General features: G+C 37.5%; 1 protein-coding gene across 1 annotated transcript in view; it reads left to right on the top strand.

Annotated features, from left to right (window-relative positions):
* The window catches only part of LOC139133602 (nuclear receptor-binding protein-like), a 41,762-nt gene extending 29,384 nt beyond the window's left edge, over positions 1–12,378 (top strand). Inside the window, exons 9-13 of the mRNA XM_070700339.1 lie at positions 287–398; positions 2,832–2,882; positions 3,537–3,720; positions 5,026–5,148; positions 5,505–12,378. Of these exons, the coding sequence (XP_070556440.1) occupies positions 287–398; positions 2,832–2,882; positions 3,537–3,720; positions 5,026–5,148; positions 5,505–5,588 (554 nt within the window). The 3' untranslated portion in view covers positions 5,589–12,378. The remainder of the gene's footprint in view (positions 1–286; positions 399–2,831; positions 2,883–3,536; positions 3,721–5,025; positions 5,149–5,504) is intronic.
* Positions 12,379–17,905: the final 5,527 nt, after the last annotated feature.

Here is a 17,905-nt window from a genome sequence, read left to right as displayed (position 1 = left end):
ACAATCATAAATGGTAATGTATCTTCTTTGAACTCGTGCCTCCCCTTCATTGGCTTCCTGTCAGTAATATGGAAAAATTGACAGCAATAACACTTATATGACATGTTATTGGTATCATATCAAAGGTCTAAAAAACTGAAACACTAAGTAGGTCATCTTTATTTTGAAAGCATGTTATTAACATACTTTGTCAGATTCATTTGAAAGAATTATTGGAACTCCGTAGATGTAGTTTGCATATACATCCAAATAAATCATGTGTTCATGGTTACTTGTTACATGTCAGGCTTACTGCCAGATAACCTATCAGATGAAGCCGTAGATAAGAAAAATGAAGCCGAAGACAAAGTCATCGCTGATATCAGGCATACTGATGGTCGGGAAGGTGTGCAATGGAAGTAAGTAGTCCTTGTGAAAGTGTGTTCCCTAGCTTACCATTGGCTAGCATTAGACTCCCCAAGTGAATGTACAGAAATTGTAGTTATCAGGCATGAAATTGTAGTTATCAGGCATACTGATGGGTTGGGAAGGTGTGCAGTGGCAGTAAGTAATCATCAGGAAAGTGTGCTCCCTAGTTCAACATGAGCTGGTATTGGACTCCCCAAGTGAACGTACAGAAAATAGCTGCAAGGCCGATAGAAATTGTACTTTTCAGGCATACTTTTGGTTTGGAAGGTGTGCAACAGAAGGAAGTACTTTGCCATGACAAGTATGCACCCTAGCTCACTATGAGCTACTTTTAGACTCCCCAAGTGAATGCATAGAACATAATCACAAGGTCAATAGATGTGCATGAAAGTGAATATTACCCCAATAAAGCATGCTCCCTAGCCCACTGTGAAACTGGCATTAAACTCTCCAAGTGGGTGTATAAAAAGACTCTCAGTGACAATGAGCATCAGTGCACTTAAAAAAAAATTACTATATTCAAAGACAAAAGACAACCAGGTGCGAATGTGTCTCAATCCAAGTTCCAATGCTATATACTTAAAGTCTGGTGAAATGCCCATGTTGCAAAATCACAGAAATACAGTTGATGGTCTATAAAACAGTTACATTCATTTCTTTTTTCGTTTAGCGCGCGTGATTATGAAATATGGCAAAAGAAAAATGCAATGTGGGCGTGTCCCCCGAGCCTCTCCAGTCGACTTTTTTCGGCTTTCCGAAGTTTGCCCGACGCCGTATCTCATAACGGGAAGTAAGTATTTCACACCTCCGTAAGCTCCCTACGGGGGGTAACTTCTAGGGTTTCCGCTTACATGATCAGGATAGTGTCCTCCTTCACTATGGGAGAACGTTGTTCTTTTGGTGGCTGTGACAGCGGCAAGAACATGAACGGCTCAACTGTAAACTTTTTCAAGTTCCCGTCAAGTGTTGAGTGTTTGAACCATAATGTGCTTGTCTCTGCTGGTTCGTACGATCGGCCACGGTCCCTCGGCTGAGCCTGCCTCGCTACTCGCTACACAGAAGGTTGGGACCGCAATGCAAATCAACAGCATGAACACCAACACTGAACGTTGTGACTGCCATTAAAATGCACTGTCTACAACACGGAACGTCGTGACCGCAATGCAAATCGACAGTAACTTAAAACGTAAATGGGACCGTGATTAAAATGCACTACAACTACAACCACACACGGAAGGTTGAACCACGTGCAAATTAGCTGCATGAACAGCAACACTGAATGTTGAGACTACCATTAAAACGAACAACAACACGGAACGTAGAGATCGCGATACAAATCATGGAGGTAGAGTCCTCCTTGATACAAATCGACAGCAACATGGAACGCGTCGTTGGGACGGCAATTAAATTGAAGAACAACGGGGAATACCGGACCACGAGGACCGCGATGCAAATCGACCGCAACATGGAATGTTGAAGACCGTGATGAAAATCCACAACACAGAACATCTAGACCGCAATGTAAATCAACTGCAACACCGAACCTTGTTGCCTCGATTAAAATGCGTATGTCTGCTATGTATAGCAAAAGTTTCAATTCTCGCGAGCGAGCGTTCCTATGCCCGCTGTACACTAGACAAAATGACGTCAAATTTATCGCGAGGGCTCGATTGCGTGTGTCTAAGTTTCAATTCTCGCGAGAGCCATTTATGCATGCTGTACACTAGACTAAATGACGTCAAATCTCTCGCGAGACTTGGCACGATTGCAAATACGTACGACGGAAAAAAAACGCAATAATACGGAAGTAGACACAGTTTTTGCGAATCGCCGAGAGAGAAGCGCAGATTAAACAAAAGACTAAAAAACCCACGTTTTTTCTTTATTTTACCATATTTTTTAAACAAAATTCAGTTTCGCCGCTGTGGCGAATTAGGATCGATTTTTTTTGGCCACTTCGGATTTCGATTCGCATTGGCGAACGTGGCAAATGGGCAGCGCGAACATGTTTTGTTAGCGGATACCGGGCAGAGATAAGGCGGCGTTGGACCGCTATTCGATGTAAATGAACACACCTGTGACGTCACAGACGGCCAACCATGTACCCCGCTATGGGCGTGACCTGAGTGTCGCAAAATGACCCCATGAAAGCCGCGCATAGAAATATCAAAAAAATTAACACTTGCGCGTACTTTTAGGTTGCAATTCTGTTGCGAGTGTAATAGTATTGACCCCCTGGAAGATATTCAGTCACACGAACGGGACCATTTCACCGACCTTTAAAAATTCTACACATGCTACTCTGTGCTTTCATTGCCTTTCATTACTTTCATTGTCTCCAGATTTTTGTTGAGAGAAACTTATATACTGTAATTGATCAGAGACGCCACACACTTATACATACAATTATTTTTATTACACAGATATTCCCAGATACCTACTTTACAGTTAGAGAAGTTCCTAGAAGATGTGAAGTAAGTGTCCATCCTTTACAGCCTGAGCTTTTTGCTTGCACCAAGAATACAGAGACATGTTGTGCTACGTTTTACATTTCTCCTGCTTGTATCATACATGGGTATTCCACAGAGCACAGTCTGGAAGATAGACACGAACAATTTCTGCTTGGAAGAAAGTTGTCAGTTCCATTTTATGAGATATGGCCAGACCTGAAAGCAGAGTCGGAGTTGAAAATGTCCCATCTACAGTAATCTTTTTTTGATCATGATGTTGAAGACTAGTAAGAGTGCAAACTTATGAGTGAACATAAAGGTCCAAGTCCAAGGCCATGGTTTTGACACCACCAGTGCTTTTTTACCAAGCATGGTGATGATATCATGTCATTGATCCACAACACCAGTCAAAAGAAGTAGAAATTTGTGACAAACAGTACATAAGGGACTACCATGGTAGCTTGAAGGATCACTGTACTTACTTTGATATTGTGTCAGGGATCCTCTAATACTGAATGGATCTGCTCACACCTACACAGTCACTGTAACATATTCGTCCCTATTTGCCAGTAAACCAGTCTACAATCTCTATTGATAACAATGGGTTTGGACCAAACCATGGTTGTGAAAGGGTTAACTATAACACTAACACTGATATCATCATTTCTGTCATTGCAGGAATGGTATTTATCCCCTTACAGCATTTGCATTGCCAGCACCACAACCTGTCCGGCCTCGTCCGCCAACCCCCGAGGTGCCGGAGTCTGTGAAGAGTGCATCACCTGAACCTGTAGACATAGAACAAAGACAAATCCTTCAAATACAGTGTAATATTGAAGACAGTCAACAAACCCAACTTAATGTAAGTGATTCCTATTTGAACTTCACATAGCGCACATGAGGTAGCACATTATCACGAATTTGTTTTTTGGCTGGCATTCAACAGCCATGCTTAAAGCCCTGAACATAAAATTTGTAGCTTTCCATGAAAGAATAAGATAGTGTATCAATAGTCAATAGCTGTAAGTTTTGATATTTTCATTGTTGTTTGCTCTATTAAGGTAGTGATTCCTTTAACGTGAGAGACTTCAAGTTTTGCTTAAACTTTCCTCAAGGAATCTGTCAACCATTCTCTTCAAAACAAGAATAAAAATTGAGTGTCGACCATGCAAATTTTAGTACTAGAGAAACAAACTACCCAAGATTTATCAATATTTTAAATTCAAAATGGCTGCCATCCCTTGTTAACTTTACAGAGAAAAGGGAAATTTTCAAATTCAAGAAAACTAAGATGGTGAAAATTTTTCTTACACCAAGAGCTTTAAAAAGAGCCCCCACAAGTGGGAAGATCAGAGACGAATTGTAAAAGTTTGAGAGTCCAAATATCTCTCCCCAATGTGCATTCTACCTGAAACAAGTACATATTTACGGTACTTCTATTTACCTTGTAGTATGTTGAAGTAAAAAGTGTAGGTCTTACAAACACAACTCACTGTGTATAATGTAAAGTGTAAGTGTTGACAAATGAATTATTGTCCAAGAAAGTTGAGTTGTTGGCAATAACACTGGCCAGAACAAACATAAAAGCCGTGTTGACAAATTAAGCAATGGCATTTTGACATGATTCTGGAAGACAACAAGAAACTGTATTTTACAAATGGAACAAAAATGATTGAAAAACGTCAAATGTTACAGCTAATAGAGATTCAGTGTTTTCAGTTGTCTTTACCTTAGTCAGACAAGCTGTACTCCATAATGCAGACATACCATGTGCAGTTACTCTCCCTGTAAGCCAACAACTTCCTGTGAGATTTACACTATCAATGCAAATCTCAAGTTGACAGTTCTGCTGCTTTTTTATATCAGGTATTTCTCCCACACACCCTGGAAGGTTGATAGCTAAAACATCACGGGGGGGACTCTGGCTCCTGTTTGTTTGTTTGTTTAAGCATGTTTGTTTATTACTTATATATGATGAGAACACTGTTACCTCAGGTATTAAAAATCAATAACTCCCTTCACAAAACATGGACATTTACATGAGAAAGTGGTGATTACTTCTCTCAGCAAAGGGACCTGTAACAATGAACTGCGGTTTCAGTCATATGCACAGACTGCTCCCTCTCTGAGGACCTTGATCAAAGATTTCATCACTCTTTCTCAACAGAGACTGACATTATTCCTACGAATGGATGACAAAATGAACCGTCATCTGACCTGTGATTTCACGGCGGAAGAAAACGGTCAAAAATTAGCCCAAGAATTAGTACACTATGGTTTCATCAATGAGGTAAGAGTCTGTCTTCATCACTTGAACGCAAAAGGTCATGCTTCACAAACTATCCCGCACAGAGTCAATAAGATATCTTTTCAGTGCTTGCTCTTTAAACCTTTCACCACCATGGTTTGTCCCAAAATCCATGTTTTCTATGGTAAAATTGGACCTCTACACAGGGAACTGGGGGTGAAGGGTTAAAGGAGTCATTTTTGTGTCCAGTCATCTTATCCCAGTGACAACAGATAACTGAATATACCTTAACCCTTTCACCATGATTTGGACCAAAGTTAGTTATGACTTTATCTTCCCAACAGTATTGTGCAAACAATCAGTATTTCATGTGTTTTTGCTTTTTTTATCTTTTACAGAAAGATGTTGAGAAAGTAGCCAATCAAATCAACGAACATATGCAGAAAACATCGTCTCCTCATTCATCAGTCGTCAAGTCATAGCAATAGGTCACAAGAGAACAAGAAAAATCCCTACCAATGTGATGCAATGTGTAAAAAAAAAATTATTGTATTGTGTTGTAATCCCAGATACTCAATGGTGCTTTATTCACACAGTGTTTTAAACTGTGGCTATTAATAATCTGCCTTCTCAGTATTTGTGCAGAGACTGTATGAAATGGCTGCTTCTCAAAGACTTCATGCCAAAACAAAGAGAATTTTCAGAGCATTTCCTGTCAGTAGAATTACCTAGAACTACCATTTTAGTATCACTAACACTGTCACAGACACATACGTAGACTGATGTAATTTACCTTCACACTAACATTAAACCTTGAAACTTCTCAGAGGGAGGGTTACTGAAACTCTGAATTTTTGTCTGTACTTTGTTGCTTGTGGTAGTCATCTTTTGTGGTTCCACTGCTGAAAGGTGATATTTAAAATTAGTAGTTTCACCGCTGTCCAGTTTCTGAAGCCCATTCTTTTTAAAGACAAGGACAGTTTGATTACTCTTCTTGGAAATTGAGTGAAAAATCTAATTCTATGTTCTGGTATGACTCACATAAGCACAAGAGAATGAAATGTGTCGTTAAAATCTGACAAGTAAATTTTGATCTTGAAATTCCAAAAAAAGTCGCTTGTGGCAAAACACACCTCTAGGAAACTTCAAATAGTTCTTTTTCATGTAAATTTAAGAATAAAAATTAAGGGTCACAGTGCAAAGTTTGGGACTATAGAAACCAACTAGCTTGAATTTAGCAGTGTTTTAAATTCAAAATGGCTGATTTACTCTGAGTTCACTCTATGGGGGGGATTTTTTTTACAAAAAAGGCATCAAAATTGCTCCACAGAAGCGGCAGTCCAGAAAAGTATTGTACATAATTTGAGAGTTTGAAAAATTGTCCGTAAGGTGCATTCTGCCTTCAAAAAAGTTCATTACAATCATGGTGTATTCACATTTGTGTGCTCACACTGTGTGTATTGCACAAAGTACTAGCAAGTAGAACAACAACAATTGATTACAGATGCCAACAAAAATACAGACAAGTAACAAAATGGTGAAAGCTACCATACCTATGAAAGTTACAGAGTAAACAAACCCTCTTTCTCACAAGAAAGGTTTAGCAATATAGTACATTCTCTTTGTTGCAGTGTTTGTATTGTCTCACATGTTAACCTTTACACCTGGAGCTTTTAGTACCACCCCATTATTTTCAATGGGATGGGCGGACCTACTTACTAGGATATGGGGGTGAAAAGGTTAACTCAACCAGTATGTGTGTCAGAGTCAGCTTGTGTAAAACTGAATGTTGGATGTTCATAAAATGTGGAACACCTCAGGACTGCAAGACTCACCCAACTTTAGATCTGTACATTATATGATGTAGTTGTCAAAGCAACATTGAAATTCAAAAACTGCACAGATCCAGTTTTTTCCGTAACTGCACAGGAAATTACCATACATTATATCACTGATTTTGAAGATTTGTGAAATAGAAATATCGACTGATATAATTTGATTAACTCTGCTAACTGAAATTGTTTTTTGTCGTTGGAGTATACTCTCTGCTTTTAATTACAAGGATTGTTTGCCGGAATAAATGAAAGATTATAATTTTGAAGCCTGAATACTTTAACCAACACGTATCCTCACTTGCTTTCAACACTAGGATGATCACAATACAATGTTCAGAATTCACTTATTCCAGGTCCAAGCCCAAATGATGTGTTTTTCGTTTCATCATCAAATCTAGGAACCTGGTGCCTGTCAATGCAATGATAGATTGTATACTAACTGTGAAGGAAATTCTACCATGACATTTACCGATAAAATTTGACATGGCTGAGAGGAATGAAATAGGAGGACATGTTTGAAAGTATGTCATGTTCATAAACAATACAACTTTTTTGTTTATATTAGTTTGACACACCTGAAGATAACTGGGCCCTGTCTGCATTATGGAAACAATCCGGTTTCTTAAGGGACCTTACATAGCTTTTTTGAAATAATGAGGCCCCCTAGGAATATGCTGATTTTTAATATTGTGCAGTGGTGTTCCAGTTTTCTTCAGTTGTGCTGAAAGTTTTGATAAATAAGTTTGACAGTGAAAGTACAAATGGCTTTACCTCATTAATATACTAAATGACATGTTATTGGTGGTGTTTCTGTTACAGTGCTTGTATTGTCATGTACTTGGTTTTTGAAACATTGGGCTGTATAAATCGCAAGCTGTCCAAGAAAGCAACATTTCACATTGTTCTTCGGCATGAGAATACTCCAAATTATTGTTCATCTTTTCAACAGGGATTTTTCTCACAAAAATAAGGGCATTACCTTGTGAGAAGTAAATACACACATTAAAACTACTGATAGACTGTACGAAATTCTGCTGATAATTAGTACCTAAGTATCATATTTATTGTTGATAAATGTAATTTTTTTCAATATGCCCAGAATGTCTGATAAGTGACGGCCAAAAATTAAAAATATTTTGAGATTAATACACAAGAAAGAAAATTAACAAACTTTTGTCATTACATTGTTGTGAAGTTTTCCTAAGTATTATTAATCACAATTATGAAATGTGTATCTTTACATTGAGTTATATTTCCTCCATCCTATACACCAGCCTTTTTTTGAAGTTACACTGTTATTTGTCATTCAACAGTTCACCATACGCACAAAAGAAACAACATTTTTCGGATTGTATAAATGAAATTGTGAATCTCGTTTTCAATGAAAGTCTACATGAAGTGAGCACCTTGAGGAAGTTCAGTTGAGAAAACAGAGTAATTTTAGATCTTCAATGATTTAAATTAGAAAATGACTGCATGAATTCTATGAAATAAGAAGACTGTTTTGCCAGAACCAAATTTAAAAATTCAAAATCGCTTTCTGTACCTATATCATTTTAAAGAAAACGTGCATTTTCAATCAACCTGAACTCAACACTGTCAATATCCTTCTGTTTTTATCTGTGCTTAGGGCTTTAATGCAGACTTTGCCAAGTATTACAAGGCAAACAGGCCTATAACCATATCAATGCCAGAGTCAATTGTCAATGCAGACAATTCGTTTTAGATTTTTCCTAAAATGTTGAAAACTGTAACCCGTGAAAAGTAATAGCAAAGAGGTCCAAAATTATAGAAAAATTCCTACAAATTTGTAAAATGTTGCACTAAAATTTAGAATAAGGTTTACATAAAATCTACAATTATTTGATATTTGATATGTCATGAAAAAGGTGGGAAAATGGGCATATTTTCTTCATACATTTGAAAAATGACTCCCCTCAAGCGTTGTTGCCTTGTACCTGGATGAGCAGAGGACATGCCAATTTCTGTACATCTCTGAAGGCATACGCTACTCTAAATTTTGCTGGAAAGAAATTAAGTCATTGTGTCAAAAAAAGGCTTATTTTTTCCATTTTGAGAGGGCTTTAGGCTGAAATAAGGCATGCATGTATAGATAGCGTGCAATAGCTTACTATGTTAATGTATATATATTCACAGTAACCCATCGGCATCTCTATGTAGTTGTTAACCGATAGAAACAGAACAAATTTTAAAATTTGCATTAGGATTTTGTGTCTTTGCCTTCTGTGCAAAAATGCAGATAAGAAAGAAAGAAATGTGTACAAAAAAAGTGAAAAGCAGCTATTTTTATGAGTATTAATGTCAGAATTTATTTTGTTTATGCATGTACAAAGGTCAATAGAAAGTTATTGGCAAATTTTTGGTGCAGCAGTAGAGTGTCTTCCGATGTATTTGTGGTTGGCAATGACAATTGATTACTTCACTAGTAAATTCTGTCTTGCCCCAAATGATTGTTGAATTTTTTGTAGCATTATCTGGCGTGTCAGTGTCACAGTGTTTTCTCATTGTAGTTTTGGGGTAAAGAGTTCACAAGAAACACAAATGCTCTTCTACCATTCATGCTACAGTAATTGTTATATTTTGACAATTTTTTTTCAATATTTTTGTTCCATGTATCACCAACAGTCTCCTGCTCTTCTTTCCATAGCATTTTTGAAATACCCAGGATTTGGTGTGTTAGTGTTGGACATGCCTTGTTGTTGCTGAAAGTTCAAGGCCAGACCTAAATCTGATTATCAACATTGACAATGCAGGACACTCATTTGAGGTCAATGTAGACCAGCTGACTACTGGGTATTTCAAAACGCTGTGGGAAATACACCTAGAAACTGTTGCTATCACTTGCAACAAAAACCTGAAAAAAATCGTCAAAATTACAGTCACTGGAATCTTAATGTGATGTTTGTTCACAGATAGATCATAAAAACCATTGCACTTTGTGCAAGCCAACCCTTTCACATCCTAGTGTACTTCCAGTATGTGTAAGTTGCATGGATGGAACTACATACAGGTAAATGGGGTGGGAAGATGAAACTGTGCAAAACAGATGTGTCTCCAGGGTTGCCAGACAAAGCAAAGTTCATGGTCACATTTTGATTATAAATCCCAAACATATTAGAAATACTTATTGAACAATTTCATCCATGAACAATAGCTGAACTAACTTTGAGGATTATATTTCATTACACCAACTAAAACCCCCAAGAATTGGCCATTGTATTCAAGTCCAATGTTATCAAGTCCCATTGTCTTCAAAAAAAATATTACAACTTTGCACAATATTTTATCACGCACTTCCATATTTACCTGATATAAGGTGAAGAGCATTAATGTGTAACTGACACGATTTAGCTAATACTGTAGAAAATAACCAGATATGTCTGCAGATTATTGTATTTTTTTTTCAAGTGATTCGCAGTCTCTTCTTTTTTTGAATTTACACAAAAAAATTTCCTGCAATGTTCTGTACACGTAAGTTTTGCGTGTCAGCTTGTATTTAGTCTGTTGTACATCCTGGATGCAGCATACTTCGGTTTTCATAATCTTGGCTCTTTTGCCAAATATTCAGCGTAAACATACTTCATTCATTGTAAAAAGACGGGTCTTCAAAATTGTGATATCAACTGAAACCAAATAATCCATGGTCAGGGATCAGAAGCACATAATGAAAACAACCATTAGATCTTGGGAAGGGCCAAACCACGGTCCCTCTATCACATGATAGAGGGATCATAAAAACTGCTATTTACCAATTATCAGTAATCTATTGATCAAGCATTAAGTTAATTAACCATTCATTAGATCTTGAGAAGGAATGGTCAAAGATTGAAAAATAAAATCAACAGAACCAGCTGTATGTCTTTTGCAACCAACACATTTGCATGACTTCAAGCCTGGAAAGTTTCAAATTCCTGGTTAAGGAAAAAGTATGCAGGCTCTGTAAAAGTCCAAAAGGAAATTTCAAATGGGGTGTGAAAAGAATTTGCATGCTCTAATCCTGACCACCCCCTCAAGATGTAATGGTCTGACCCTAAATCTCCATTGCCAGTTGGCCATTCTTCCCACGATGTAATGGTCCGTTTGTAAATGCCATTGCCAGTGGAACCACTCCATTTGCACAAATTGTAACAGTCAATGGATGTGTTTCTTGTTGAATCGTTGGTTCCAGTGGTACCCACAGTATAAGTTCATTCAATTTCTTGGAAACAATCATTTGACTTCATTTCAAGTGGGAAGTTTTAAATTTATGAAAAAGGAGGAATGGGTATGTCTTCAGGCATCACAGTGTGCTGCTATGTCAGAACATATCTGTGTACCAGATGACGGTCAGATCTCTGTGTTGCTGCCTGACAGCTTTCGGTTGTACATACAATGCTGTTGAAATTCAGCTTATTTTTTGTTGTCTGTTATTTGTTTCCAGTTGTATGCAAAGAGTGTTACTGAAGGATTTACTGCGTAATTTACTGTTGCCAGTTTGAAGTTTTCATCTATAACGCCGACCATTTTTCATTCTGTTATCAAAGCTTTTGTGAATTTTGACATTTGAAGTCAGAGGAGAGAAACCATAAAAGACAACTCACTCTCACAAATCTTCCATTATTTTCTTGAAGCATTTCTGTTTACATTTGAACCCCAGGCCTCTGTAAATATGTGATCAAAGTTTGTATTACTGACAAAAATTCTGATCAATGAACTTCAAATGAACTTAACAAATGATCTAGTAAGCTTAAACCAGCTGAAGTACAGCGACGCATCACAAATGTGGCAACAAAGTTTTTCGCTTGGAAATTTTTTGTAATAAAAATTTATTTGCAGGACAGTATTGTTGTAAATAAGGTCAGTTGTTGTAGACTTTGTCGACACTGTTTATTTGCTACTTGTACAGATTTGAAAGTGTTCAATGTTCACACCTTTCTCTGTAAATCTCTCATATTTTTTTTGTCTCATGTACTAGTTTTAAAAAATATTTTTAAATCATTCCACAATTCTGTGTCTGAAATTTCAACAACATGAAAATGCAATTTAGTATTTTATCGGTGCTAGTAATTGACTGTTGTTAGAAGTTGGCCCGCTGATGGCAGCTTTGATATAGCGGCTCATTGGTTGACTAAATTTAGACCTTCCACATGCTACAGGAAGGAGTCCTTTTCAGTGTTGAAATTTCAACCTGCTTTCATTCATTGCAGTCACACAAGCACAGAAAAATGTAATAGTTTTCAGATTAATATTGCAGGCACTGGCATTGAAACTTGCTGTGTGAGCATGGCACTGACCTAACTGCCATTTATATTGTGTTACAAAGCATTAATAAATGTTGTGTTATCTCCTGAACAAATATGGCGACAATAGAAAATATTGAAAGCAACTGTGCAGTTTTAGGATAAAAATGATTAAAAAAAAAGTAAGTAAAGAGAAATACTGTGTTTGTGTCATGTATGTACAGGATGTTGTGCTCTCACCCAGGGTGAGTCTCTGATCTGGTTCTGATGAAATAGTTTCTATTGCTACAAGCACAGGTACAGGTACAGCACTGCTGCAGGTGCATGGCTTCAAAAAGAACTGTGGCTGCAAGTGCCTGGTTGTTGTAAATCCACAGGGAATTGAGTAATCTGTTGTTGTTGATGGTGATGATGATGATGATGATGATAATAAAAAATATTAAAAAACAAAGTAATAGGACGGGAGTGACGTTGGGCGACCTACGTCGTTTTTTTGTCACGATTACAGTTTTCTTGTACAATAATCTACAACATCGACAAACAACAGCAAGGAATGACACATTGTTTTTTAATATTTTTTATTATCGTCATCATCATCATCATCATCATCATCAACAACAACAATAACAACAACAACAACAAGATTACTCAATTCCCTGTGGTAAATCATGAAAAACATGGCCCAACAAACTTAGGGATGAACCATTACATCTTGGGAAGGGGTGGTGAAAATCAGAAAAATTTTCAAAGCAAAAACTTCGGGAAAAAATCTTCAGACTAGTTTGCAAAATAAAATCAGAACGCAAAAAATTGATAAATCTGGCAGGTTACTTTGAAAAATAATTGGCACATCATTACTCACTTGAAAAATTTTCAAAAATTTACAATTGTAAAACAAATATTCACAATGTGATAGTGACCACCCCATTTTCCAAGATCTAATGGTCCGTCCCTTATGTCCATGAGCATTCAACAGAGCTCATTCCCATCATTGGGGGTACGTACTCCAATACCTCGTGTTCCTGTCATTACGGGGTAACCCAGTATGGTGCATTGAGTACGCTACCTCGTGAAGAAGGTACATCGATTATTATCTGTATAGTTTGTAATTATCTGAATTATTTTACTTATTACTGACGCCTAACTTAGAGAATAACGTCACAATTATCGTAATATTACTTAATCACTGTATGTATGACCGCCAACATATGATAGCTGAATAAAAAACCCATACTACAATTGGAAAACATGCATTGAGGATTAGATAATTATTAGACAACAAATGCATGGAAAACGCGCAAATGGATATAAGTCAACAGATATATCAATAATTGGACCAGTGGATGGATCTTGTTTCATCAATTATGTAGTAATATCACGACGTAAAGTGGTGAGTTGAACGAAGAGCTTGAAATAGTAATGACAGTGTAATAAACATCAAATCAGGTCCAATAATCGCTTATCCTTCAAGGTAACTATGAAATTTACCAGGTCCAAGGAATGTATCGAGAATGACAAAAGCAACGGGGTCATCTTAAACCACGAAATAGTGGTGGTACCAGGTGTCTGAAATGGGTAAGCGTACCCTGCCAGCTAGCCGCACCCGTAAGATTGACCCAAAGAGACAAATCCTTGTTATTTGGTGATATCACCAAATTACTTTTGTGAGTCAAAATTTGATATGCTGTCACTCATCATTCGAGAAACAGACAGGTCATAATTTGATACAACATCTCCGTATCTACCGTAGAACTTCTACTTTCTCAGTCCTTGCCTCACTAACTTTTGAGCTAATAGGCTGTGTCTAACTCGAAAGTCTTCATATGAATTGCATGCTCTACTGTATCTAAGGAGTTGTGAATATACACACCATAAGCTGGAGATGACAGTATATTGTTCGACAAAAAGGGAAAGTTTATGATTTCAAAATTGAAATCATCTCTTTTGTCATACAGCTTAGTATATAGTGTATTTTGTCTAATTTCAAAACATACGTCTACAGGTATGAAGCCGAGTCCACACTTTCAGTTGTTTCTTTTATTTCTAAATCATCTGGGTAGATGTGGTGTAGATAATTGGATATACCAGGATTGTTTAAACTGATGAGATCATCAATGTATCTGTGGGTGTTGTTAAATCTCTTGGCGATCCTTTCAAACCCAGATTTCTGACGTGATTGCATGAACTCTGCTTCATACGAATACAAAAATAATCTGCAAGAAGTGGGGCGCAGTTTGTGCCCATGGGAATGCCTATGGTTTGTCTGAATGTCATACCAGTAAACTTGATAAATATGTTGTCAATTAGGAATATAGCATTTGAATCACTTCAACATCACTGTATTTGAGTTTGGCATCGCTGTTGTTGGTGAAATAGCCAAAGTTGCGCTTGATGGCAATGTATTCATACCTACGACTACCATTTTGTAAAAGAATGCTTTCTTCACGAGAGATGATAGCCTGTCTTTAAGTTTGTTATGTGGGATGGTTGTGTACAACGTTGAACAATCAAATATGTTGGATTGAATTGTACATGTTTTTGTTATTTTGTAAAATATGTGACAATTCTTTGGAGTTCTTTAATATCCACATTTGATTGACCCCCACTAGTTTCATAAACTTTGTCACAATACCGTACCAAACCAGATTTAATGGTTGATAAAATGATGGTTAAAAGTTGTGACAAGCGTTTTGTTGTACACTTACTGGAACCAGCTATGAAACGTTGTTTATAGGGATTCTTATGGATCTTAGGAATCCGATATAGATTAGGTAATACCCTGTCATCTTGTCGTCTTGTAATGAAATTGTAGATCATTTGGGTACTTCCTTTTAGTTACCATGTAATGATTGAAAGAGGACAGACGATAAAAATCAATGATTATAGAGAATTTGAAATAAAAAAATTCCATGAACTCCCATTGGCGATGTCCCTGGTTTTGAAGGTAATTCATTCCGGTTTTTTTTTTCTGACGGGCGAGCTATGTCATAGGAATTTGGCTTGAGCGGGAGTTTTTACTTTTCCATGGGATAAATTCTGTAGCTCAACCAACTAGAATAAATGTGGGATGGAAAAGAGAATTCAGCGGTCGTATAATTCGAAAGGCGGTTTTATCTGACGTGAAATCATAGATGAAAATCCTAGACTCATGATAATGAAATATAGGTCATAAATACTCGTTATATGTTATAAAGAGGTGTATCAGAGACTTAAAATGACGGGATGACCCGCAGCACGTCATTTCAAGAGTTTAAGATATTATTCAAAAAGTTTCGTTGCTTTCCGTTCAAAATTTGTGGAGAGGCAGAAAATCTTCGGCATAATACAAACGAGAGGAGGATAGGTTTTAGCCCTCCAATCGCCAGGTCACTTTCCTTCGTTTGGAGGCCAGTAAGTTGCTTTGTCAGAAAGTTGTTCTTCAGTCCCATTGAAAAAGATTCCCGTTTTCGAAATTTCACAATGCGGCCCTTGATCAACTTTATAAAGTTATTTTTAGCCTCGTGGAACCAGAATAGAGTTTACTGTGTGTATAAGATTGACTGTATATTACTTTTTCCATGAGAACTCCCCTAAAAGGCTTCTTCGGTTTCAAGTGAAGCATGATAATGATTCAAAAAGAGCATTAGGTTGAAATACATTTACGAAATGTTTCTTTTGCAGATTTTTGATCATTCTGGGTTACCACTCCTCCACAGAGATCATGGCTCTCCCTTAGCCGATGAAGTTATCTTACAGTTCCTCCACAGGTACTGTGCTTATCTGAGGTTCCAAGGCATTTCATGACGGTTAGTAATTGTAGAATAGTGAGACAGATTTGCATTCGATGTCACAAAGAAGGCGCCCTTATGTCAGCTAACGGTCGTGATAAAATAACGAGGGGAAGAAGGCGTTATATACGTCCCACTGTATTTTCCTGTTTAAAGTACTGTCTTGTTCTATTCTCAAAACCATGACATGCCCAGTGTACAATTTGTCATGATGACAGGCCGGATGTGAGCGGTGCCCGGTGATGTTCACAACAGAATTTTCGTCCGAGCTAGCATTGAACTTATCACAACGTTTGTGTTTTTCCAAGGCTAATTTGTATTTCAACACTGATAGATATGAAGAAAGAGAAAACTTTACCTGTTTTATACAACAAAATTATGAAAATATTTTCAACTGTTATAACTTTTGTTAGAAGACCAGAAAAAGTGTTGTAAAAGTTCGAGAGTTGATATATCTTTCCCTTGGTTTCATTCTCGGCCTTATGGATCGAAATTTACTGCTTCATACATGGAACTGTTTGCAAGGAGTGATGGATTTTTCAAGTTAGAAAGTTTTGAACTTTCGATTAACATGTGAGGGAGACCACAAGTCAGTGGTGATTTATACATAAACAATTGAAGGAGAAAGCCTTCTCCGACCCTTCGGTATTTGATCATTCAATTATTCTGGAGGGGAAAAAACATACAAAAGGAAGGGACTCGGAGTGAGTATTTAAGGGTAGATCAAAGCCCTCCAAATCTAATGGTACAAGAGGTAACATGTTCAGTTGGGGCGGGCGTCCGTCCCCTACCTGACGATAGAAACTGAAAGCTATCGTAATAAAATGTGTCATCAAGAGCTTGAAACGATGCATTCTATAAAGTTCCATGTGTCCTTGTCTCACAGCAGTCATTCGGTGACAACAGAAGGTGAATCTCATGGTGACTGCAAACACAATGGGACCTTGATGTATTGTATGTGAGACAGGGGCCTCAATGTGGTACGGAAAAATCGGCTAACCCGCAGAGGCTCCGGGGGAGGCGCACTCCAATAGGCAGAGTATTCAAACCCGCGTTTCGTCTCATGTAGAGACTTTTGCCAAGTAAACTTTCATAAGCTGTATTTTTTTACCCTTTTTGGACTCTAATACCGCGGTTGACACCAAAGTAAAAAGTTGTGACTTATCATTTTGTAAGAATCGAGAAGATGTTGAGTTTGTATATTGCTGTTTGAACTAGCAAGAGTACACTGTGGCCCGATTCAGGGTGAGTGCCCCGGGACCAACAGTCTGAATATTTAGTCGAAAATTTGACTTGCATCACGACATCTAACAATATGCTTGATATAACTATCAAAATCGTTTATCGAAAGGCTTCGAGAATCATAATAGCTTCACAAAAATTATTCAAAAGCCCCAAAAATCATATCAATTACAACCGACATATATTCACTGCGTTGACGGAAAAACGCTGTGTGCATCGTAACAAACACGTAGAGTTTACCAACGTTTTAACCCATTCAACAAAGGCTTGGGTCATGATTAGAGGGAGAAAGGAAAGGAAGGGGATTAATTTGAAGATTTACTGGCTCCTTTGTTCCATTAAATAAACAACAGGTAAAAATCGGAATGATTTTTAAAGTTTTCAAGATCATTGTAGTTAGAGAATGAAGGATTGAAGCGTCAAATGAACATGATAAAACGAAAGCGGCAAGTCAGGAGGTTTGCGTAGGAGAGTGCACAGATTTGCATTGGACGTCACAAACGATCCACCCTTCCGTCAACAAAAAAGTCGTGATAAAATAACAAGGGGAAGAAGGCGTTATATACGTCCCACTGTATTTTCCTTTTTGTAAAATACTGTCTTGTTCTACTCTCAAAACCATGACATGTCCAGTGTACAATTTGTCATGTGATAGGCCCGAGATGTGACTAATGCCTGGAATTTTCGTCCGAGCTAGCATAGAACTTATCACAAT

The sequence above is a fragment of the Ptychodera flava genome, chromosome 5 (genome assembly GCF_041260155.1).
Source record: "Ptychodera flava strain L36383 chromosome 5, AS_Pfla_20210202, whole genome shotgun sequence".
Taxonomy (NCBI): Eukaryota; Metazoa; Hemichordata; class Enteropneusta; family Ptychoderidae; genus Ptychodera; species Ptychodera flava.
Note: the sequence above shows the minus strand (reverse complement) of the source record. Positions and strands in the feature narration are given on the sequence as shown.